Genomic DNA, 25,587 nt, shown 5'->3' on the forward strand with positions numbered 1-25,587 from the left:
CCCTTGATTCACGCACTATTTCTGTGTGTTCCTCATTGTGAACACTTCCCTTACTCGGTAATGAAGCCTCTGTTTCCCTGCCATAGCTGTGTGCTTCTCCTTGACAGGCCTGGCTTATCATCCCACTAAAAAACTTCGACCTAAATCTGAGCTCCTGCTTCTGAAACCCTTCGCAAGGCTGCCTCGCCTTATTTGGCTAGCGAAGATGCTACCACTTTGGATCTCTGAAGGAAATTACCCAACTAACCTGCCGGATGGGAATACCCATCCAACTGTACCAAGGTTGGATGTCCACTCCCCCTGAGTGGAGGAAATACCACTCAGCCGTCACTTTAAAAATTAATACCCAATCCCTTTAAATATCTGGCAGGTTCCGTCAAAGGTTAAGCATTTAACACAATTTCCATATTTGCACCTGGGCAGCCTGTGACGGTCTGATATTAAATAAGAGTAAGGCAAACTGGTTTTGCGACTCTGGGATTGCCAGTAAGGCCACCTCTTGGATGAGCTCCTTCCCTGTCGGGTTGTTAAGAGTCAAAGAAAAAAAGCAAGTGAGCGGTTCCTTGAAAGAGCAAATGACTATCACGCTAACTCCTATCTTCTGCGCTACCCTACCTCTAAAGCCCTCAAAGCAATTTCATCGTCAGGAACATTTCGTAAAAAGAGACAGGATACTTACATGCTCTCATTAGGAGAGATGCTATCATTTAGATAAGATCCATTGCTGTTTTCCATTTCTGCTAGCCTGATAAAAAACGTAAAAGCTCATTAAAACTTATGTGATTTCTTAGAATCTATTCAAGACCTAATCGAACATTCCTGAAAACTAAAGGATAAATCATGTCAAGAAGAGAAAGGACTCCTTCAAATTAAAGGATGTGTGTGTTGCCCTAACCTCTGGAGGCAGTGAGTGGTGGACCACAGCTAGTTAGCGGCTTTACATTTACGCTCTAAATTATAAGGGAAGTTGTATCTGGTAGGTTTTTCTTCTTCACAGATCGATCTTCCTGGCACTGAGAAAAGGCCTTTGTTTTTACAAGAAAAGCTTCCCTAACAACAAATACACTCTACTCCTTCTCTACCCCTGGTATTTTTAGGGCAATTAAAGCTTTCCCCTGATGACAGACTTAGAGAGCTAGTTCGTGCTTCCCGCGGTGGATAAACACGTTAGCGGTTGGAATATTGAAAAAGGACGGACTCACAGTAAGCTCTCTTAACAGTCTGCCACCAAGTTTTACCTTTAAAAAAACCTCCTTCCCCTGAGACAATCGTAAACACTTTTTACCACTAAAAAATAAAAAAAAGTTAACCAAACTCTTACAGACTTATTTAACGAGCAAAAGATATCTTACAGTTAGCAAATGAGTTTTTAGGTACAACAATGATCTGAAACACAAACAAGGTGGGACACAAAGGTGCGAGGATTAGGAAAATTAATTAGTCTCTTCTTTACAGCGTATCAGGGAAATAAACACACAGACGGAAAGCCAACGCCTTCATATTCTCTACGGAACGCAGTATTGCTGCTTCACTTGGGCATGTCTGGTCTAGCGGTTTTCTAAGGTCAGATGATTTCTCAGCCAATTTATGAAACGTGCGCGGTATGCAAAACATAACAAAGCTATCAGAAAGGTTTAAAGGCCAGGGTTAGGGGGAGATTGTTCCGGACCAACGTTCTTACTGGTGTCCGAGAACAACATGCAGTGCAATGGCATGCAAGTTAGAGGGCAAGTTGATTAGTAGAAGTCAGACAAGATTGGGGGGGGGGAAAGAAAAGATCTGTTGCAAATTATTATCGGTTAGCTTTCCTTGGTTAGTTATTTCAATCAATATTTGCCTAGCATTCAACTAGTGTCATACCTGCTAGCATAATGTTCAATGCGTGAATGAGTATCATCGTGTGAAAGCTGAGGGGACGAGGCGGGCCTATAAGGCAGAAAATGTGATTAGTCACAGATACCATCCATTCATGGAAGAAAAAAAAAAAAAAAAAAACAAAAAACCCCACCACAGTCACGTTACATACATGGCCTAGAATGCTCTCACTCTAGCTCTCTGGATAAGGTACCCATTTAGTTTTTCCTTTATCTCCGATATCATCGAGGGTCTTAAATCCAAGCTGGAGAGGTGAACTCTCCCCCTTCTACTTCTTTCAGAAGCCATAAAAACGAGATCGGAATCTTCTCTGGAGAGCTTCCATTAGAGAAAAGGCTGGGGGAGACCATCTCCCTTGTTAGTTTCCTCCCCCCTTGTTAGTTTCTCACACGCTACGGTTCTGAGACTGTGTTGGCACTAGGCGGTCAAAAACGTTCAAGAGTTTACACCCATGCCATTTACTAGCTGCTCTCTTACCGAATGGAAATTCTACGTGCGCCTAGTACCCTCTCAGTCAACAATCTGATTCTGAAGAGGCCAGGCCGGTCCGGGACCTCTTAAGAGTCCACACCCCAAGCTATCTTATTCTGTGCAGTTCTGTGAAGAAGCAATATATCCACCAATTTAGTAGCAGGACTCTATTACTACTCCATAAAAATAAAACTGAAGGACCCAAAATGATATTGTGATGTTTTTTTTTTAAAAAAAAAAAAAAAAAAAGAACTAAATTCTATAAAATGTCACAGTATCTGAAATGTCTATTACAAGAGAAGAAAACAAGAGGGGAGGATTATATACTTTGGGGCGTAAAGCCCTTTTTTATTTTTATTATTTTTATTTTTTTAGCTCCAGAGACCAGGAGATTTGGTAAGGTTAACATTTTCCTCATCCTTTCCTATCAGATCTATTAATTATCCTCGAAGTTTTTATAGCACTTTTGGATTCACGTTAGGGAAAAAAAAAATCCATCTGTTCTGAAAACCAGTTTGGACTTGGGCTTTTTTGTTTTCATTGGAGTAGGACAAAAGTTCTCTTCCATTTCTGTCCTGACACAGAAAGCCCTTAGGTAAAGGCACGAATCCAAAAGTCAACAGTAATCTATTCAGTGAGGACTGGTTTAGCCCAACGTCCAAACAGCATTAAATGACTTGGTCGAAACACTAAGAATAGGTTTGTTTTCCCTTACGCTAAAAGAAAAAACCATGTAGCTATGTAGGCTGACAGCGAAAATGTACGAGAAATCCCTATTTCTTAAAGACACGCAAACCTAAGATGATGCCAACACGGTATAGCAAACAACTAGGGAACGGAGGGCTTCCCTGTGGGGTGAAGGCCTTATTTATGGAACCTGTGTTGTCTAGGTCCAGTGTCCCCATAATCCAATTGGCACTGGACGACCGAGAGGTTTCAAACTGTCAGGAGGAGACAGGGAGGACTACCCGATTTACTAGGCAGATCCAAAGATTTTCATGTGAATCTTCACTCTGGTTTTGTAGAGTTCATCTGCTCGTTCCTTAGAAGCCTGCCATAGCGCAGTATTAGAAACATGCTAGCTAACGTTTGTTTCAAAATACTCACTGCAGGTCAAGAGAGTTTAGTACTTGGATTATTCGGTTTATGAGCCCCGTCTTTTGGAACAAACTCGTTTTTCATGTACAGACTTCTTACGAGCTGAAAGCCCACCATGAAGGAAAACGGCTGGTTTCTCTTCTGATAGTGGCAGGCTGGGTAGTGCATAGAAGAACACCTGACACCTTTGAGCTAGGCACTACACAGCAAGAAAACTGGGCATGGAAATCCAAAACACTTCAGTAAAATCTTACACAGAAAATATTATGCAGCACTTTAATCCTTAACCTTGAGGCTAATTCCATGTTATTTTTCTTATCAACGTTCGTAGCACCTAACACAGCATGCCTAAGCACAAGAACTCATAATAATCAGAAATCGAAAAAGAAAAAGAAAAAAAAAAAAAGAGAGAGAGAAAGTACACTCAAGGAAGCACTCGCTAACCAGCAAAGGAGCCAGAAGGGAGCACAGTTCAGAGAAGAATCATTTAAAAACCAAGAGTCAGTAAAAGTACAAAACCCCTCAGTCCAGAAACAAAACTAAATCCAAAGCCTTCCGAAACATTTTTCTGAGAGGCGGGAAGAATCCCGTTCTCCCTTCCTGCTTCCTAAACACGAAACGATATACCCAGAAAGATTAGTCCCGTGATTATTAATGGCCAATTCCGTCCCACCCACTACCCCTTTCTCTTCTGTGACAAGCCCACTAATAACTTTTCACCCATTTAGGTTTCAAAGTGGACATGCTCCAAGAAGACTACCCGTCTCCTTTGTGGACGAACAATATAAAAGGCTTAGGCCAGATTTAGTTTTAAAGGTAATATGACAAATAGCGGGTAAACAAGGGCTTCCTCTAAAGAAAACGAGAAGGCGTGTGTCTCAGTGAACTTCCCAATTCGGTGATCCACATGAGAATCTGTTGACATCAGGGGCAATTCCTGCGAAATTCGAGCACCTTAGCACCTGGGTCTTTGCCTGAACAGGAGAGCTGGGCAATATAGTTCATAAATTATGTATAATCCCAAGGGTAAAGACTTTAATAAAAATTGCTGGCATTGAAGAAAATAGGGACCGTAGCGTGCTGGGTTTTTCTTCCTCAAAAGTAGACTTTCCCACTATTTCTGAATCATCTAACAAACTTTTTATAAAAAGGCAAAGTGATTCTATGTTTCAGTCGTTAGAGGAAGATATTGTAGTAAAGAAGGTTATTAATTTTAAAGTTCTTCGAAGTTTAAGGCAAACACCCTCTACTTAAGACAGGTGACATTAAATTCACGGCCATGTTTTTTTCTCATTAGTTTATGTCTACAATAAACTTCTTTCCCCCCCCCCCCCCCTATTCAGGGAACTGTTAGCTATTCTTTGCCTACTATTTTCTGCTACCTCTATCCGTGCATTTTCCAAGTGATTCTTTAGCATCATTGTCTTTAGAATATTTCAAATGGCTAGAAGTTATTCCAGAGTACATCCGTTTGCTTATCAGGATCCGGCCACACTGAGGATTTCAGTCTCTCAATGTATTTTGAAGTTTCTTATTTCAGAAAGGTTCAAACTTCTATAAACAAATAAACTACCCGGGTGAGGGAAAAACCATTACCTACCAAGAGCAAAAACCAGAAGTGAATCTAAGTCACTCCCCCGATGATTTAAAAAAAAAAAAAAATCAGGTATAGGTACCGTAGCTCAAAATTAAGGGGCACAATAACGCTGCTTTAACCAAGAAAGGGAAGCCTCACACTTCTTTGAGGCCAATAAAGACTTAAAATAAACCTCAATTAATAGCTTGCATTCATCACTACAGGATTTTTTAAAAAGGATATACTTTAAATTAAATTACATGGGGGAGCGATAAAAAAGACCCAATAAAAATAAATTGAGTTCTTCTAAATTGGTCATTTCCCTCTTCCATATAATAGAGCTGTCTGACTTTAAATAAATATTTTAATAAAGTACGCTTTGAAATACCAAAACTTTGTTATAAAAACTCCGCACGACAGAACTTTAAAACAATGCACGCTTTGTTTGCTAATAGGTAAATCACAGACTCCCCAGAGAGTTTTCTAATAACATTATAAACTCTGAGCTAAATCAATTATCTGTTGGTATCTAATATTAGTATTATTAATATACACCAATAGTAATAACCAAGTCGACAGTACACTTTCCTTCCAGTGTAAATGTCGGACTATTTATGAGCTGAATATTTAGTTCGGAGAGGAGAGCAAAATGAGTTTAGTTCCAAACAGAGAAACTCATGTATATAGAGATGAGTCCAGTAGCATGCACACGCCTCATGGAAATTATTCCATCAAAGTCAACATCACACTATAAAACAAATTCTCTTGATTTTTAATGGTCCACTTAGAAGAGGCCCTCAAGAATAAACCATCATCCTTTTGAAGGTCCACAAGTATTAACTCTCAAAAACTATGGCTAAAGAACGTTATGTATGATGTAATCAGAAGGCTCTTCCCTGCTTATAATGGAAGGCTATATAAACACGTCTCCCGGGACTGTAACTAACAACCCCTTCGTTTCTTTGATGATTGATTCCAGGCCAGGATTTCTGCCGGTTAAAACCTGACCAGGTGGGGACCTGAAAACCTCACTCTGATTCTCCTGATCTGTGGCGGATGGCCCTCGCAGCGTCTTATCACCGGAAGAAAAAAAACTGAAATGGAGGACGGGAACTTAATAGGTCTTTAAAACCAAACTAAACCAACAGAACAAAAATGGTCCAATCAAGCAAGCCAGCAGCACCCTTCAGCACAAGTACTCACGCAGAATCTACCGGCCAGAAGTTGATCAGAGTAACAGGACTGCAAAACAAAAAATGAGGTGGTGAAGAGAGACACAGGCAAACTCAGCCACAAACAAAGTAAACAAATCAAGAGAAATAAATAAATAAGGACAAAATAAAGTGCCGAGAAGTCAAAAAGCAATAAAATTCAGCCAATTAAGTATGAACCGTGAAAAGCAACGGCCAAAACGCAGGTGGAAAGTGAGGTGAAAAGAAAAACAAACAACTGTGCGATTGCCATCAGATATGGAAAACACAAGAGAAGGCTGAATACAGGTGGAGGTATCGTCATTTTGATCACGAGAATCATTGCTACTTACTGTGAAGAAATTTCCTGGGACTCTATTTTCTTTCAAGGAGATAAAAGCAACTAAGCACGACCCCACAATCAGATACAAAAAAGACACACGCCTGGCGATTCGTGAGGGCAGAAAACCCCAACGCAAGGCTGGAATCCCTCATTTGTAAACCGTCCCACATTTCTTATCAGGGAAGCAGTAGCTGTCACGGAGCTGCTCTCCCTGGGAGATCCAGATTAAGTTTTGGAACAGGTAATTGGCATGGGACAACCGACACGGGAAAATGGCAATTGAACATCAGCTTGTTTTTCTCTTTCCAGCTAAAGTAAAATCTAAAGGAAGAGAGAGGAGAGACTGTTTGCATTTGGGAGCGAAGGAGGGCACTCGGCGGAGAGGAGCTCAAAGAGGCCTTCACCAGTACTCACGTTTCCATGTTGTCCCCCTCTAAGACAGTCTGCACAGGCAGGTAGCCCATTCGGGGATGCTTCGCAAAATACCTTTTGGTTCGAAATTTGTTTTTTAGTACCTTGGCAAAGTCACGAACATCTTCTCCCGATGTAGTCTGAAAGGGAAATTGTGCCGAGATCAGACACACCAGGGAATGAGGTCAAGGTTAAAGGGGCCACTGCGGTGTTCTGCCTCGGGGCGCTCATTCTGTAACTTAGGAGACCGTAGGGGTCAAGAGCGAAGTCGGTAGACAAAAACCAGACCGGGCCTAGCATTAACCGGTAGGGTGAACTTGTCCACCTTGTTTACCTCTCGAAGGCTCAGACCGTCTGTCATGATGAAAAAACGAAGTCAAAGGAGCACCTCGTTTCTAAAGTCTTAAAGTTGACCTCAGGTTTGGCCACACTTCCTAGTACTTTAAGGAACGATCTGATCCACGCTGACGTCATGTTTCACCCCCTGAATCTCCCTCTCTTTCACGGCATGGCTCACTCTGCATCACTGAATACCTTTGCAAGAGGAATCAAAGTGAGAAAGACACTAGGAACCGGATCATGGCTCTATGATGGAAGACAGGAAAGTTCTAGAACAGAGCTTCTCAAACTTGGACGTGCGCAGCAACTACCTGCAGATCCTGCTACAATGCAGGTTGGATTTAACGAGGCAGGGGCAGGGCCGATGAGTCCCAGCGGCTAGTGGTTCAGTAACATCGGACCGGCACCCAGATGTGTCTGACCACCCAGTCTATCTCCTTTCCATGTCACCGGTGATTTTTCCAAAGTTCTGTAAGCTACTGAACATTTCCTCAAAACGACATCTGAGGAGAAAGTTCCGTCTCATAATTCTAGAACACTGGGCAAATTACTTAAGGCCTCAGAGTACTCATCTGTAAAAAGGGTTTTTCTTTTTTTTTTTTCCTTTTAAGTAGGTTCCATGCCTAGCGTGGAGGCCAGCACAGGGCCTGAACTCATGACCCTGAGATTAAGACCTGAGCTGAGATCAAGAGTCGGACGTTTAACTGACCGACTTCCAGCTCAGGTCATGATCTCACAGCTCGTGAGTTCGAGCCCCGCGTCGGGCTCTGGGCTGACGGCTCGGAGCCCGGAGCCTGCTTCGGATTCGGTGTCTCCTCCTCTCTCTGCCCCTTCCCTGCTCACACTCTGTCTCTCTCTCTCTCAAAAATAAACAAACATTAAAAACAAAAACCAAAACCAAAAAGGCAAATGCCTAGCATTAGTTAAGCAAGACTGGCCAAAAGCAGCGGATTCTAAATTCGAAGGAACCCACATTACCCCCTCCCCCCACGCCCCCCACGCCCCCCAGCATAAAACGTCTCCACACAACCGCTAGGGCGGTAACAAAATACAGCTGAGAACGTCTTCTCGACAACCACCAAACAGAGATGAAAAATCTCTTCGTTCTTCCTGTGCTATTTGTAGAGTAACTTCGAGGCTTCGTTCTGTGCCAGGCACTGCCCTATGCGCTAGGGATAAAGTAAATCTGGAGGCCCTTTGGCGGGGGGACCGTCTCGGGAACTTATAAATCACAGCTGTACACACCCTGTGCAACACGGTGCAAAAGTGCAACTCCTCCCAGGTGAGCTAAGTGTCCCGCCAGGGAGGCATCTGACTCACCGGAGTGCAGTATTCCACCATGGGATAGTGCATTTTATGGCCTTTTGCAACTCGACCAGAAAAAAAGCAACTTTGGCAGATGTCATAGTTAAAGTGCTTCAGACTCCTGTACCTGGTTAAAACAAAAACAAAAACACACCCTTAGGCATTTCTTCACGTCGAAGGCCCCAAGAACACTCTTTAATAAACCTTCCACACGCTCCTATTTCTGCAAACAGAATGCAGTGTTCATTAATCCCACAGGTAAGCGATTAACTTCCTGCATTCACAGTTCTCTGGTGCTTCTCCCACAGTATCAAAACATTTTGGCAGGAAGATTATCCCATAAACATATGGAAGGAGGGAAGATGATTTCAGCTCTTCTTTAAACTCCACTAGGAACCCTTTCAGATCAAGTAGGAAGACCAAACACAAGAATCTGGAAGAACTTCCAGGAGAAAGACATGGACGCGCTGCAGGCCCCCTCCCCGTTCTGGGGACAAACGTTTCCTGAAGCAATTATTTTCCAAACAACGTATCAAGATAAAAAGCAATTTCCGCAAATAAAGGAAAAGTACACGAGAACCCTCGTTTAAAATTCATCTCGCCTCAATCACGTTTTGGGAACGACCGACACGATTCACCTCCAGGGAGTCGCGTGGCTGATCTCTTTCAGGTGCCTCTCTCCAGAAAACCCCGCCTCTCACCCACGCCTAAGGGAAGCCCCAAGGAAAGACAAAATCGGGGTGGACAAAAGAATCTGTCCTCTGTAAGGTGCCGGGGGGGGGGGGGGGGCGCACACCCCCATTCTCGGTATACGGGACTGTTTCCTATTCTCCCTGCCTTTTGCTTTCTTAGGGAAGAACCCTAGCCAATTCAAATAAACACACTCCTTCTGCCACATATGGGCAGGTGGGGGGAGAGCTACCTTTTTTAGATCCCAACCATCTTTGGAGAGGAGGAGGATAAGAAACAAGCGCCGAGTCCCCCAAATGATCTCCTTTGATAAGGGTAAAAGAATTAAACGCAAACCCCCTCTTCGGCCCTCCGGAGCCCTCCCCCGTCCATAAATCTCGCCAGCTAGGGAAGGTGAGGAAAGCGAGGTAGGAAGCGTAACGCCGTCCCCTGGGGCTCGCCCTCCACGTCCCCCATGGCACCGTTCTTACCTGCCAGAAACCAGGAAGGCAAACCGTTCCTTTGTGAGCACTGCCTACTCACTGTTGTCTACCTAGGCTTTAGAAACCTCTGAGGGTTTGTGTAAAACCTCTCTGTCAACACCATGAAGCATGGAAGGACAAACACCAGGGGTAAAAGAGTAGTGAATAAAAGAAAGCACACAAATGCTACAAAGTAGTTATTAGGAAACAAAGAAATAAAACAAGTCTAAGCATAACTAGAAAAAGAGTATTTACATAGCTGTTAGGGAGATTCTGAACGGGCAGAGACTATGTGGCTAGTTTACAACTTTATGGCTTATTCATCGCTATGGAAACCTTGATGTTGATCCAGATGTTTAAATACATCCTCATTTCAAAATGTGGGCTCGGGATTATCGTTGAGTAAGATTAATTCGCTTAAAAATAGCCCATCTCCCCAAACAGGTCAACAAGGCTGAGGATTTAAGAGCCAGTGGTTTTCTGTGACATTTTCCGAAGATCAGAATAATAACCTGCTATGTTTCCTATCTCTTTCACTTGTAAATTCATAAAGAACCTTTTCATTTTTTTTTTTAGCCGCTTTGTGAAATTTTCATTGACTTGCATGCTTTATATTCCCTCAGAAGTTCATTAGGATACATGCAAAGAGCATAATCAGATTCACAGGTAAAGAAGCGCTGGGCTGCTTGAAACAATTCGTTACTCGAGGGAAGAACAGAAGAGTAAGCAGCGGAGCTACCATGACAGGTCTCCCCACACAGAATCATCTCTGAGTTTTTTAACGGATTCTTAGAGAGTTTCTATAAACAGAAAAAAAAAAACAACAAACAACAACACATGAAAACACCCCCAGAGAGACGGTTAACATTTTCTGGATCCAGGAAGGAGGCCGCACAGTTAATGCGCATACCCTCGACAGACAAGTATCTCAGGGGAGGCAGGCCATCAGTCAGTCGTGTTCCACCAAGGATGCGGCTCCGCGGAGCTCCACAATGAAGGTGGAAAGGGACACCTGCCTGATGAGTCAGAGCCACCAAAACAGCCCAGCCATCGGGGCAGTCCACAGTTCGGAAAGGGAACGAACTCAGAGCAACTAGCACAGGAGATACAAGATCAAGTCCCAAAAGGTGACAACCACGCGGGAGGACGTGCCATAGTGGGGGGTCCCGGATACCTGAATCCGATGATCGGACACTCCTTGCAGATGTTGCACTTGGCCTGGTGCTTGGCAGTTTCCGCAGCAGCCACTCGGTGCAGGACAGGCAGCCACACCATGGACTGGGGCTCCAGTCTCATCCAGTCTAGGAAGAGGGCCGCTTCGATCTCAGGCTTATTATTAGCCTGTGTGGACAGGAGGAAGGGCGAAGGGCGGGGGGGGGAGCACAGGGCAAGAAGAGAAAGGACAGGAGGCATATGTCAGTACGGGCCTGAAATTAAGCAAAAGGCACAACGGGGGCCCAACGAGGCTCACTTTTCACAGCCCCTTTCTGCAAACGTCCCCCCAACACCCACAGGAGCCACCTGTCCCCTGAGGCTTCGGTAAACTGCCATTCCCGTGTGTGGCTGCTAGATGACGAGACAGCAGAGGAAACCAACTCAGGAATGATTGATTCCTTGTTTCTCCTAGAGAATCTATTTCTCAGTGTTTCACAGACTGGAAAACGGAGACACACACGAGGGAAGAACCCTTCCCAAGGCCGCACGATGGCCGAGCAGCCGAGACGCTACCAGAATCCAAGCCTCCTGGTCTAGTGCTGTCTTCACGGTGCCCTGTTGCTTCTCGTCTGTCCCTGTCGCTCTCCCTTTCAATGTCTAAATTTCATAAAACACCATTCCTCCCAAACAGTTCACTGGTTTTAGAAAACTCGAAATACATTTACCGATCGCTTACGGATCACTATAGTCATGCATTTTGATTACATCTCTGGTGACCCTACAAGATAGCAGAGGTGTTTTGGGGTTTTTTTTGTTTGTTTGTTTCTTTTTGTTTTTTGGTATTTTTAGACTGAGCAATCTATCGTCCACTGTTTTTTTCTCATTGCCTCTTTCACGTCACATCTTCCATCTGGGACCACTTCTGCCCGAGCACACCCTTTAGAATATTCTTTTCAGTGTCTTGTTGGTGGAGAATTTCTCAGGTTGTTTGGTCTGAGAAATCTCTCTTTAAAAAAAGTTTACTTATTTTTGAGACAGAGAGACAGAGACAGAGAGAGAGAGAGACAGAGAGAACAAGCAAGCAGGAGTGGCAGAGAGAGAGAGAGAGAGAGAGCGAGAATTCCAAGCAGGCTCCCCGCTGTTGGCACAGAGCCTGACACAGGGCTCGAACCCGTGAACTGCAAGATCATGATGTGAGCGAAAATCAAGAGTCAGATGCCCGACCCAGGGAGCCACCGGGGCGGCCCTCTCTTTTTTTAAATCCATACTCTTGACAGCTATCTTCATTACATACAGATGTTTAGACTCAAAGGGGGTTTGTTTTTATTTTGTCTCAGCACACTGAATGATGATTCCACTTTACCTTCCCTGTTGCTACTGTTAACAAGTCAGCAGTAAAGCACACTACTGCTCCTCTGGAGGTAATTCGTCCTCCGCCTGTCTTGTGTTATGTTTCTAGGGTTTATTTATACTTCTTAGCAGTCGCTGGGCTTCTTGAATCTTTAGTGTCTTTGGTCAGCTCTGGAATCTTCTCAGTCATGATCTCAACAAACAGCGCCTCTTCTCCATTTCCTCTCTGTTCTGCTTCCAGAAATCTATTAGATAAACGTTAGACTTTCTCAACCTAGCCCACGTTTTCGGCTGGACAGGCCCTCCTCGTGCTTCATTTCGAACAATCCCTTCTAAAAAAATTTTTTTTTTCAACGTTTATTTATTTTTTGGGACAGAGAGAGACAGAGCATGAACGGGGGAGGGGCACAGAGAGAGGGAGACACAGAATCGGAAGCAGGCTCCAGGCTCTGAGCCATCAGCCCAGAGCCCGACGCGGGGCTCGAACTCACGGACCGCGAGATCGTGACCTGGCTGAAGTCGGACGCTTAACCAACTGCGCCACCCAGGCGCCCCTCGAACAATCCCTTCTATCCTACCGGCTGGCTAGCGCTCTCTCTCTTGAGGAGCATCCAGTCGGCTATTAAACCCATTCAGTGAGTTTTAAATGTTGGCTGCTGTTACTTTTGACAGCCGCAAGGTCTATCTGGTCATTTTTAAGGTCATCTAAAAAGTCTAGGGCTCACTGCGGAGATTTTTCAATGTCACCTGTTGTTCTTTTAACCGAGTAAACGCTTTTCCAACAAGAATCTACTGATTCCGAGGTATGAAATTCCTATGGGTCTGCTCCTGCAGTCTGCCGTTTCGGCTGGTCCTCAGGCACCCTGGCTCGCTTCTTGCGGGCTTATTTATTTATTTATTTTTTTAAACACGTACTACGGTGACCTTAAAAAAAATCTTCTGGAGATACCTGGAGCCCTAGAATGGAAGTGTTTTCTATAGGCGCGACCGTCATTTGCTTTCGCCCACAATCCGGGGGGCAGTGCGCCTGTTCCGAGACCAATGTAAACGGAACATACGATGGGAAAATGCAGTATCACGCAAGTAATGAGTATTTGCACTGTAAACCCGTGTTGCTTCTCTTGGAACGTGGGCTCACTGAGAACGAATCTACTTGTACTGCGGACAGGAGCGCACCACGGTTTACACCGACGGGTCATGCGGCTCACAAAGCTCCCCACTCGAGCAGTAGTCCAGGCACTACCCCTGACTGTAAATTTAACATTATAATGAGCCCTTGGACCTTGAATCCCCTAGCTGTGAAATGCTACCGATTTGAGGTACTGCCCGAAAGCTTGGGTTGAGCGCTTTTCTCTGTGGAGAGCGCGATCACAGAGGTACTCTGTGGAAATTGGAAAAAACAGAAAAACCAAGAATTACAGAACCCGAAGATCAAAGGGAGCGCGCAAGCGAACTCATCCTCTTGGAACGGCACCACAGAACTGTTAGACCTTCCATGACCACGGAGTCCAAACTCTGATGCAATGCCAGTGTGCATCACTAGAGAACCATCGGCCGGGTGAGGGAGCAAACACCCTCAGTGGATGACCTTGAACACTTGAGTACAGGTACGCCTGTCACAAGCGCGCCATCACACGGAGCTGAAATCCACAGAGCAGAGCAGAGGCCGCAGAACCCAGCCACGGAGAGTTCAAACCCCAACCATTTACTGGCTGTGTGACCTTGGCAAAGTAACTTTACCGTTCCGTGTCTTAATCTATAAATAGCACCTGCCTCAGAGGGTGGTTTGAAGATTTCAATGAGTGGAATGAAAGGCACTTGGAACCCCGTCTGGCACAGGGCAAGACCAGAAACCCACATGGTCTCAGGCTTTACAGAGCCCTTCCAAGATGTTACTAGAGCGGTCATGTCTGTCCATGCTGCTTCACCCCTGTTCTTTTATTTACTCCTCGTGGGACATGCCTTCATTTGCCACAGTCCTTTAGGAAACTACTTTCCAAATGTGATCTGCTGGGAATGGTCACTCCACTGGTCTGGACAGTATAACTGGATGACTTTCTTTTATTCTGTCGGACATGCACATAGGGTTTCTGTTCGGGTATAATCTCTGGCCATTTCCCAGTGCATCCGGCAGACCCAGCATCCAACAAAACGCTTCAAGAAAAGAATTATGGAACTTGATTACGGAAACACTGCACTCATAACATCTGCCTCTTAAAATCCTTTTCTTTTTAAATTTTTTTTTAAGTTTCTTTGTTTTTGAGAGAATGCGCGCGCGCGAGCGAAAACGCACACACGTGTGCATGCACAAGCAGGGAAGGGGCAGAAAGAAACAGAGAATCCGAAGCAGGCTCTGGGCTCTGAGCCGTCGGCACAGAGCCCGACGCGGGGCCCGAACACGCAAACCTAGAGATCACGACCTGAGCCGAAGTCGGACGCTCAACTGACTGAGCCACCCAGGCACCCCTGCCTCTTAAAATTTTTAATGCGTGTTAACATACTAAACGCTGAGGAGTCGTTGGTAAAGAAACACGTCAAGCTTTGTCTGACCTCAGAATTTCCCATACTAATTATTCAGTGAGCCCAAGAGCTTTACCTTTCAAAAAACAAAACAAAACAAAACTCCAAGGCTTGTCAACACCACAAGGTCCTCATGCTGGGTTGGGCATAATGGGAAATGCTGTTCTTGGCTGTTTTCAGTGATTCCTCTATTCTGTACTTGCTCAGTTGGGACCTGTGTCCTTTCCCTTTGGTCAAGGACTGGGCTGTTGGTTTGGGCCGGCTGTATCATCTCATCAAAATTTTTAAGAATTCTGACTCTCCAAGCCAAGAGATCAGCTGTCCTTCCCTGCTTTGTGTCCTTTTGGTGTTTTTTACACTTCTTTTCTTTTGACATACTTCTTCCATTTGAAAGCACGTGTTCTGTCTTCATCAAAAAGTCAGTGGTGAGGGGCGCCTGGGTGGCGCAGTCGGTTAAGCGTCCGACTTCAGCCAGGTCACGATCTCGCGGTCCGGGAGTTCGAGCCCCGCGTCGGGCTCTGGGCTGATGGCTCGGAGCCTGGAGCCTGTTTCCGATTCTGTGTCTCCCTCTCTCTCTGCCCCTCCCCCGTTCATGCTCTGTCTCTCTCTGTCCCCAAAATAAATAAACGTTGAAAAAAAAAAAAAAGTCAGTGGTGAAAATATCAAGCAGGGCCAAGGTCGGCCAGCAGCCACCGCCGCGAAAGCGCGCGGGCGGCTCAGGCCGACGCGGGCCGACGCAAATCCAGGATTCAGCCTTCTCTGGTTAAACCAGGACTCCCCCCCACCCCCCCGGCCCGGTTCTATTACCGCGGAGTCCGCTGCACTCGCTTTTCCCCTTGTACACAAAAGCACAATGAGAGACTCTGTCAAAGGAGCTACAAGTTTCAGCTGCAACACGTCCTCTAACCATCTCTTGCTCCACTGGTCTAGAAAGGAACTTTATCAAAATAAACCCTTTCTAGCTCGGAGACAAACCAGTACAGACAGCCAGTACAATGGCGAGCAGCGGCAATTCATTCCTCCTGAAAACGTGGATTTACTGTTGCTGAAGCTGTCCCTAAGATCTTTTTTTCCGACTCGGTTTTAAATGATCGTGTGTTCAACGGTGGATTAAAAGCCGTGCTACGGACGAAAACTTCACGCTTAATGCAGGGAGTGTGATAGGCACAGAAAGCTCCTATTCATTGCAGAAGACGGCAAGTAAAACTCTGACCGTGAGTCAGCAACAAATGCAGGTGTAAAACAATAAAAAAGAAAGCAAGAAACACCATGACCACGACGTGTAACTAAAGGCAAAGCAAGTACAGCGTGAGGAAGTGGGTCTCATTACCCTCAGAACTGTTCAAACCCTTCTTAGAAAATGCTGTCGAGTTCTGGTGGCTACAGCTGACCCAGAACTTAGACAAGGCTTGGCAGAAAGGCACAAGGATAATTAAAGGGTTTGAAAGACCTATGAGAACAGTTTAAGGGAATTGGGATTATTTAGCCAAGAACAAAAAAAGAGAATGTGCCAGAAAGAGTGGCTGAAGGGGCGATTTAATAACAGTTTTCAATTATGTGAATGGCTCTTGCATAGGGGCCTGCGACCAGCTGTTCGATCCCTCCACTGAGGACAGAACAAGAAGAAACAGGCTTAAGCAGCATGAACGATTTAGGCTGTAACTCATACAGAATTTCCTGATGCAGAAAGTTGTTAAAGCATTAGTGTGAATTACCAAGGGAAGCTAGAGAATGTTCTGCCTTTTCAAAATACTATAGATTCTCTTGTGTTTAAAGGCTGGAAATCCTCAAGGTTCTTTCTAGCTCCCAGGATGGGAGATCCATCATTTTGGCTCTTTTAAAACTGCTCACCGATGCCAACTGACAGCACCGAAGACGAGATATGGGGATTCACATTCTCTTTCTGTTTCGATCTTTCATTTTTACTACAAACCATCCTGTATCCTGGTGGTATACTCCCTCTCCTTTTGTTTGGCAATAAAGAAGGAAAGAATTAAAAACCAGGCAAAGCTTCCATAAGGATCTAACAGAACTAAAACTAAACCCCAGCTAAAATGACGTTTTGGCCTTCTAGAAAAAATAAACAAGGGCAGACTGGCCGAGGAGGAAGCTGTTGAGGACAAAGGGCAGGTATGATTGTACCGAGTTGAAATCATCCTTTTAGGTGCCATTATTTGCTGGCCTACATATAGGCCTCCGATCGTTTCTCTCGGTATCAAGGATGACCTTGCCCTCTCTCCCTGAAACGCCACTTCCTCACAGGGCAAGTTTGGAGTTAGGGGGATTTGCCGGGGTTCAGAATAACTTTGGGGTTTCTCTCATGTTATACCTTCCGTAAACCCTTCGGCACCAAAGGACCAGAGCAAACGGGATGGGAGTATTTCTCAGCATGCCCAACACCCCAGCCACCACAAACACATACACTGTACTTTTATTTATTTATTTTTTTTTTAATTTTTTTTTCAACGTTTTTTATTTATTTTTGGGACAGAGAGAGACAGAGCATGAACGGGGGAGGGGCAGAGAGAGAGGGAGACACAGAATCAGAAACAGGCTCCAGCCTCCGAGCCCTCAGCCCAGAGCCTGATGCGGGGCTCGAACTCACGGACCGCGAGATCGTGACCTGGCTGAAGTCGGATGCTTAACCAACTGCGCCACCCAGGCGCCCCTACACTGTACTTTTAAGAGCGGACAGTCAGCATCTCAACTTCGAGGTTTTTGAAAAAAACATGACAGTGCTTAACAAACTGAAAAACTGTAGAAAGGGAAGTCAATGTTATGCAAGAGACTACCCAGTGGTTCTCAGATGATTCAAAAAAAAAAAAGAATTAACAACCTAAAAACAATACATGTCTAAACCTAAAGACAGGAACTAGGCTTCCATCCCCTCCCATCCAAGCTTGCAGAATCGGAGTTGAACGAGGGGACAGGAATTAAGCTGCAGTGTGACCACAATTAAAAAAAGGAAGGATTAGGGTATGTGAATGAGGTTAGAATTAAAAAACAAAACAAAACAAAACAAAAAACTGCCGAGTCACCCTGAAAGAAAGAGCAACAAAATTAAACCCAGAAGGGTTGTCTAAGGAGGAGAAGATAGAGGAAGAACATTCTCCAACTGGCTCAAGTTGACTTTTAAATGCTTTCTAAAGTAAGTGCCTCTGTGGGTCTGTCTCTTATTACATCGTACACCAAAAGGCTAAAAGTCTCTTTGTAAATATGGAGGACATGTTTAGAATGATCTGGCCTAAAACACAGGAATATACAAACTTCACACTGGAAACCAGGTCTGCAGGGCAACTCAAAGGCAGGGAGCCATGCTCCAGAGGTCAGTGGTTCTCAGGGAGGGACGGTTCCGCGTCCCAGAGGACATGTGACAACGTCTGGTGACATTTCTGGTTGTCACCAGGGGGGGAGGGATGTTACTGGTGTCTGGCAGAGAGGGGCTGGGGTCCTGCTAAATATTCGGCCGGCAATGCACAGGACAGGCCCCCCAACTAAGAATTATCCAGGCCCGCCCAAGTAGCAGCAGTACCAAGACCGAGAAACCCTGCCCGAATGCTCACATCTCACATGACCGCGGGTCACATGGCAAAATTCAGAAACCAACACGGGGACCTAGTGTTAAGTAAGCACCAGACATCCCTGGAGCCCTGTGGGGCATCCAGCGTGGAGGGAGCTGTCCTCTACAACACAGAACCGGAGAAGCCAGGAGAGGCCTGTTCCGCTATTAAGTGGGAGATGAAAACCACATTGGTCAATATATTGTCCCCAGAGGAAAGAAAAAGGACTAAAAAAAAAAAAAAAAACAACAACAACAAAAAACAAAACCGAGCTAGAAGTCCTGAGGGAGCCTGCTAAAATCATAGACTCAGATCTGAAATCAAGCTGCTTCTCAAAGAGACAACCCTATGCAATGTCTTCCAGGATAAACAGCAGCAGAAATGTATTTATTCATGGCAAATAATTATCCCAATCAGTTGGTTTCAGAGAGTGTGTATGTGCACGTACACACGTGCATGTATACGTGCACGCACGTGTGCTGTGATTTTATTTAGGAGAGGTCCTGCCCATTTATAAGAAAAATAATAACCAGGGGTGCCTGGGTGGCTCAGTCGGTTGAGCGTCCGACTTCGGCTCAGGTCATGATCTTGTGGCTTGTGAGTTCAAGCCCCGCGTCGCGCTGTGCGCTGATTGTTCGGAGCCTGGAGCCTGCTTCGGATTCCGTGTCTCCCTCTCTCTCTGCCCCTCCCCCGCTTGCGCCTCTGTCTCTCTCTCTTTCTCTCCCCCCAAAGTAAATAAACATTAAAAACAGAAAAATAATAACGAAATATATAAATGTTGAATACATTCCCACGCATGAACAGAATTTCCAAACAGGGTCACGGACAGAAGAAGGTAAATTTAGGGACAACACGAGGACAAATCAAGGATTTTTTACAAGTTTCATATGGTGTTCCATTAGTAAAATATCCCCTTCATAAATCCAAACAACCATTTCAATAACACTACCACTGTGAAGAGATAAAGGCATTCATCACTCACAACCCAACGCTTCTGGCCCTGATTGTGAAATGCTTGCATTTGGGAAGATTTGCTAAATTTAAATTGACCCAAACTGTGTTGTGCATTAGTGTGTACACAGAGACTTTAAAACCACAAGGAGAATGGCCAGCCAGGGTCAGACGGTATAGGACAGGCAGTTCCTGGCTGTTCCCTGAGCTGTTATTACGATTTCTTTAACAACCTCTAAATCTACCAAGGGCATCGGTGGAATATTTTACATAAGAGAGAAGTCTGCACTAGCAACGGACATAAAAGGAGGAACAAGAACGAGCTGTAAAGAATATTAATGACTCTTCCTCCAAACAATCCCAATTTTTATGAAAAGCAAACGAGTGATAAAAAAAAAAAAAGTCTCCCATAAAACTATACAAAACCCGCACGTCACAAAACAGAAGGAAGGCGGCACCTTGATCCTCTTAGATGCAAGATACTTGCGCTTTACATGTGAGTTGCTCAGGAGGTGAGAGTCACGGACACAAGGGAATACTGATGGGACATTCCACACAAGGCTGCTTCACATCTTGCTTTGAGTCTATGCTACTTCTCTTCAGACAAGAGTTGGTCTCAAGTGAAAGGCCACACTGTGTGCACAGGACTCTTTGCTGTCCTTGCTATCTCTGTTACAAGAGTCGTTACCCCGAAGGCCAGGCAATCTTTGCTGGGAACGACCAAGCTTTGAAATGAGCACGGTGATCCATTTCCTGTTCTGCCTTCTCCGTTCAGAACATTTAGCATCTAATCAAAAAGGGATACAGGCCCCACAACGTTTACAGCAGCATTATTCCCAATAGCCAAATTTTTATGGAAGCAAGTGGCCAATGTGGCCAAGTGGCCAATGACTGATGAGTAGAAAAAAAAGATACGTTGTGTGTGCGTGCGTGTGCATGGGTCTGTAATGGAATATTACTCAGCCATAAAAAAAAAAAAATGAGAGGTGCCTGTGTGGCTCAGGTCACCATCTCACGGTTTGCGAGTTCGAGCCCCGCATTGGTCTCCGCGCTGACAGGTCAGAGCCTGGAGCCTGCTTTGGATTCTGTGTCTCCCCCACTCCTCCCTCTCGCTCCCTCTCTCTCCCTCCCCTGCTCGTGCTCTATCTCAAAAAAGAATAAACATTAAAAAAAGAACTTAAAGGAGAATGAAATCTTGCCATTTGCAAAAACGTGGATGGATCTAGAGGGTATTACGGCTAAGTGAAATACGTCAGAGAAAGACAAACACAACGTGGTTTTACCCAAATGTGGAATTTAAGAAACAAAACAAATGGGCAAAAGTTAAAAAGAGAGACGGTCAGACCAATCAAGAAACAGACTCTTAACTGTAGAGCGCTGACAGTCACCGGAGTGGAGGGGGGGGTGGGGGGGATGGGTGAAACAGGTGATGGGCATTAAGGAGAGCACCTGTTGTGATGAGCACCAGGTGTTATATGTAAGTGACGAAACATTGTACTGTAACCTGAAACTAACAGTAAACACTGTATGTAAACTACACTGGAATTAAAAAAAAAAAAAAAAAAAAAAAAACCGGGAGGAAAAAAACACAAACTGTGCAATACCCATAGAATGGGATACCGTTTAGTAAATAAAAGGGAACGATACGGATACACACAATAAAATAAATTTGAATTATGCTGAGTAAAAGCCAGGCAAAAATGAGTGCCTCCTATAAAATCCCATTTGCCTAGAACTACAGACTATGCGAGGGGGTCTATAGTGACAGAGAGCGGGGAAGTTATCATCGCAAGGTGGGGGTGGGTACCGGGGACCTGGAGGCATTCCCGAGGGGCCTAAAAACACTTCTGGGGGATCATAGATATGCTCATTTTGATTGTTGTGCTGGAGTCATCCTGTGTACCCGTGTCAAAAATTACCAAATTGCGCACTTTAAAACTCTGAAGTATAAAAATTAATTCATTACTAAAGAGAGAAGATAGAAGAAATGAAAAAGCTTGAGGATAAGTAACTCTTGATAGAATGTGTAACTATGCTACAGAGGAAAAAAAGGCTCAGAGAAGTTAAGGAAACAGCTCAAGGCTATCTATTAACCGAATACTTCAATACGTGTACATAAAGCAGTCTTAAAAAAGGAAAAACACAAGTGATTTCCTATGGGAACAGCTGACGTCTGAAATCTTTTCAATCTTTAACCTGGTGGAGAGTTCTAGAGGCTCTGAGACCTAAGCAAGGCCTACCCGAGACAATGCCCAGCTGCTTAAATCTCCAACAAAATTCTGCACTGACCTACGGACAGCCATCTGAAAGGACAAAGTGAATTGTCAAAAACCATTGTGATAAACACACGCTCCTATCTTTGGTTTTTTTTTTTTTTTTTTTAAATTTTTTTTTTCAACATTTATTTATTTTTGGGACAGAGAGAGACAGAGCAGGAATGGGGGAGGGGCAGAGAGAGAGGGAGACACAGAATCGGAAACAGGCTCCAGGCTCTGAGCCATCAGCCCAGAGCCCGACGCGGGGCTCGAACTCCCGGACCGCGAGATCGTGACCTGGCTGAAGTCGGACGCTTAACCGACTGCGCCACCCAGGCGCCCCCTATCTTTGTTTTTAAAAAACATTTTTTTCAATGTTTATTTTTTGAGAGAGACAGAGGGCAAGAAATGGGGAGGGGCAGAGAGAAAGGGAGACACAGAAGCTGAATCAGGCTTCAGGCTCTGAGCTGCGAGCCAAGAGCCCGATGCGGGGCTCGAACCCACGAACCGGGACTCAAACCCATGAACCGGGAGATCTTGACCTGAGCCAAAGTCAGATGCTTCACCGACTGACCACCCAGGTGCCCTAACACTCCTGTCTTTTCCGATCACCTCCCTTCCCCCTTCTTTGTGGTACTGCATGCAACGGCACGTATGACCTACAAAGGCTGACGGGCTCGGGTCAACATATACTGAAGTAGCAAACAGGAAAAGAACCACAAGAGCCTACGAGCATCTCAACCCTCATGAGCACACAGGTCCTGTTAGATGCTTTGGTTAACCTGTCACTCCCATAAAAGAGTTGGCTGCTGCTACGGGAACGTATTATTTATCAGATCCCTGTTTGCATCGCTACGGAGGAAAAAAGCATGGCCGATTCTGTGCGCTGGCACTTTAGGCAATGCCGTGGCAAAGGGAGCATCCGAAGGCAGCGCAGTCAGGAGCAATCTCATCTCTGGTACATTCAACATCACATGGGATGCCCGCGGGCAAAGTCAAAAACGGAGAGGGAAGACACGGGAACGCCTCTTGACAGAAGAAACCCAGCTACTGCGTACGGAAAGAAAGGTAGAATGGAAAACTGCTCTTCCGCAACCGCCAATACAATCACTGAATTAGAAAAGGGTCATCACTGGAGGCTATAATCATAGGGTGAAAGGTTGTTAAGGAATAGGATATTCACGGTCCCCAAATAGCGCACCAATGACTTCCTGATTCCAAAAGGCAAAGGACACTTTTACGTGGAAATATGTGGCAGACGCGTCCTTCACATACTTAGCATTATCAGTTAAAAAAACAAGGTATTCATTTGTCCCTCCAGACGTGATGTAGCGAGCAGACATCACCTCTGTTGTGTTCCTGCCCAAAAAAAAAAAAAAAAGTTCACCTGAATCTCATCAGGAAGAAATAACTAGAAAAATCCCCAATGCAGGACAGTCTTTAAGAGAACTGGCCTGAACTCCCAAAATGTCAGTGTCATGAATGCGGAAAAAAAAATGCGAGGAGACTGTTCCAATTAAGTGAAAGCACAGAGACACAACAAGCAAATCCAAGACAAAAACCTTGACTAGATCCTAGGAGCAAATAGCCACCCATGAGGAACACTCCAGGGCCATGGGGAAATTTCGGTGTGGACTGCATGCTACGTGATGTTACTCAAAGGATGCTACATTTCCACCATGAGAGCTTTGCAGTTACGGAGGAGAAAGTCCTTTAAAAAAACAAACAAACAAACAAACCCATGTGCTGAAGTGCTTACGGGCTTATGTTTTCTGGTGTGATGCCCGTGGGCTTTTAAAGCATAAAGGGGAAAACCGTGCTTGTGTGTGTATATTCAAATACAGGCGCAGGAACCGAGTGAGCAGAAGGGGACTGTTCACGGGACAAAGTGCACTGTCCTTTCTCCTCTTCTTCCTGCTGGAAGTTCTTCCAAAACACAACACTGGCTGGAGACCAACGTTCCTTCCAAATCACCCCTTCCTGGGGGAGGGCTTTAATAAACGCTACAGGGGAGGGGAAATGGCATTAATGGCATCGGCTACAGTGTTCCTAAAACATCCCCTCACTCTCTGCCTGAGATGTGCTTTTCCCAGATACTTGTGAATTTTCGGCCTAAAAAGGACTTGAAGAATCCCTACATTTACGGAAACTTTTCATGTTTGAAATAAGGATGGAGAGGTCAAGAGTTGTGTTTGTGAGACGAGAAGTAAAAGGTGTTCCCATCACTGCTGTCTTGGGTAGAAACTAGGTATTTTATTTAAAGTTCTGAAGATAATGAGCAGGTTGGAGGCCAGCAGTCACTGCTCTAAATATTAATCAGGACTCTGAATTACCCATTAAAGATAAAATCAGCCCAAACAATAACACACAGTGATTATCCACTCTTCATTTACAGGTTCAAGGACAACTGTCCTGACCTCAGGCTCTCCACTCCACCTGACTAATAAACCAATTAACACCATGGCTCCGGGGGACATAAGCCCAATTCTTAAATCTATGCAAATCTGTAAGTATACTCAACACGAATTTATGCTGGTTCTTACCGAACAGAAAGGTTTCCTATACACACGGTAAAACGCATCTATCTGTGTAGACATCAACAAAACATACTTTCTCAAGTACGTATCAGGGCAGGTTTTGCTCAAGTACAAAATATAACATTAGCTCTTCTATTACTGCCTCCTACAATCATTTGAAATCCAGCTCAGGGAAAGGCAAAACCATAGGAACGGAAAACACAGTCATGGTTTCCTGAGACCGGGAGCACGTCGGACGGCAACCTAGCAAGAGAGAACGTCAGGGCCGATGGAAATGTTCTGGGTCCCGACTGCAGTGACAGTAACACAATGCGTTTGTCTAAATTCACAGAACTGACCACCAGAATACATTTAACCCCATGGTTGTTTTTTTTTTTTTAATGTACCTTTAAAAAAAGAAAAACATTTTTGAAATATTTGATCAGATGTCAAGAAAAAGAAAACCCAACCCCAAACAAAAAAACCTCTAGTTGTTAGAGAATCAAGGTACACTAAAGGCCCTGGGTGAACAGATAAGGATATCCCAGGAGGAAGTTTTACCGGTCCCTTCATCTTAAATAATCTTTGCAGAAGGTATTTTCCATTAATGCGGCACCTGTGTGGCTCAGTCAGTTAAGCATCTGACTTCAGCTCAGGTCATGATCTCGTGGTTGGCGAGTCGGAGCCCCGCATCGGGCTCTCTGCTGTCAGAGCTGAGCCCGCTTTGGATCCTCTGTCTGCCCCCGCTCTCTCTGCCCTCCCCCGCCACTCATTCACATTCATTCTCTAAACAAACAAACAAATAAATAAATAAATAAAAATTTTTCCATTAAAAAATTTCAATTTATGAGCCAGTGACAAACTGGCTTTACTGAGCTCATGTTTCCTCGTTTCCGTGACTTTTTTGGGTAAGTTTCCATGTGAATTAGAATTAATGGTGAACTTGGGGTGCCTGAGTGGCTCAGTCGGTTAAGCGTCTGACTTCGGCTCAGGTCATGATCTCACGGTTCGTGGGTTCGAGCCCCACATCGGGCTCTGTGCTGACAGCTCAGAGGCTGGAGCCTCCTTCAGATTCTGTGCCTCCCTCTCTCTCCGCCCCTCCCCAGCTCACATTCTGTCTCCCTCTCTCTCAGAAAGAAATAAAACATTAAAAAAAAGTTTAAAAAAAAACTTAATGGTGAACTTATTAAAGGGAGTCTAGAATACCCTTCGAACTAAAAAAGCACGGCTGTCAAAAAAATTTTTTTTCATTAGCACCTCTGACTCTTGTGGCAAGGGAAGGGAAACACTGAGGGAGGGAGGGAGGGAGGAAGGAAGGAAGGGAAAAATTTGGTCACAACAACGAACTACCACTTTAGAAGGCAGAGCAAAGAAAAGCACACTGCTTATTTCCCTTAGCAGTTTAAGTGAATGAAACAGGTTTCTTTTTTTTTATATTAAATATAATTTATTGTCAAATTGGTCTCCATACAACACCCAGTGCTCATCCCAACAGGTGCCTTCCTCCATGCCCATCAGCCA

The 25,587-nt window shown here is 44.8% G+C and overlaps 1 protein-coding gene across 12 annotated transcripts in view; it reads right to left on the bottom strand.

The window, feature by feature from the left end:
- The window catches only part of DMD (dystrophin), a 2,018,590-nt gene that overhangs the window by 57,131 nt on the left and 1,935,872 nt on the right, over positions 1-25,587 (bottom strand). For 7 of the 12 annotated variants that reach the window (XM_043570315.1, XM_043570318.1, XM_043570316.1 and 4 more), the window contains 6 exons: positions 10,934-11,100; positions 8,624-8,735; positions 6,968-7,104; positions 6,224-6,262; positions 1,861-1,926; positions 680-745 (listed from right to left, as the gene is read on the bottom strand). In XM_043570315.1, coding sequence (XP_043426250.1) covers positions 680-745; positions 1,861-1,926; positions 6,224-6,262; positions 6,968-7,104; positions 8,624-8,735; positions 10,934-11,100 — 587 coding nt within the window. The remainder of the gene's footprint in view (positions 1-679; positions 746-1,860; positions 1,927-6,223; positions 6,263-6,967; positions 7,105-8,623; positions 8,736-10,933; positions 11,101-25,587) is intronic. The other 5 variants (XM_043570317.1, XM_043570325.1, XM_043570327.1 and 2 more) reach the window with 2 other exon arrangements.

The sequence above is a fragment of the Prionailurus bengalensis genome, chromosome X (assembly GCF_016509475.1).
Source record: "Prionailurus bengalensis isolate Pbe53 chromosome X, Fcat_Pben_1.1_paternal_pri, whole genome shotgun sequence".
Taxonomy (NCBI): Eukaryota; Metazoa; Chordata; class Mammalia; order Carnivora; family Felidae; genus Prionailurus; species Prionailurus bengalensis.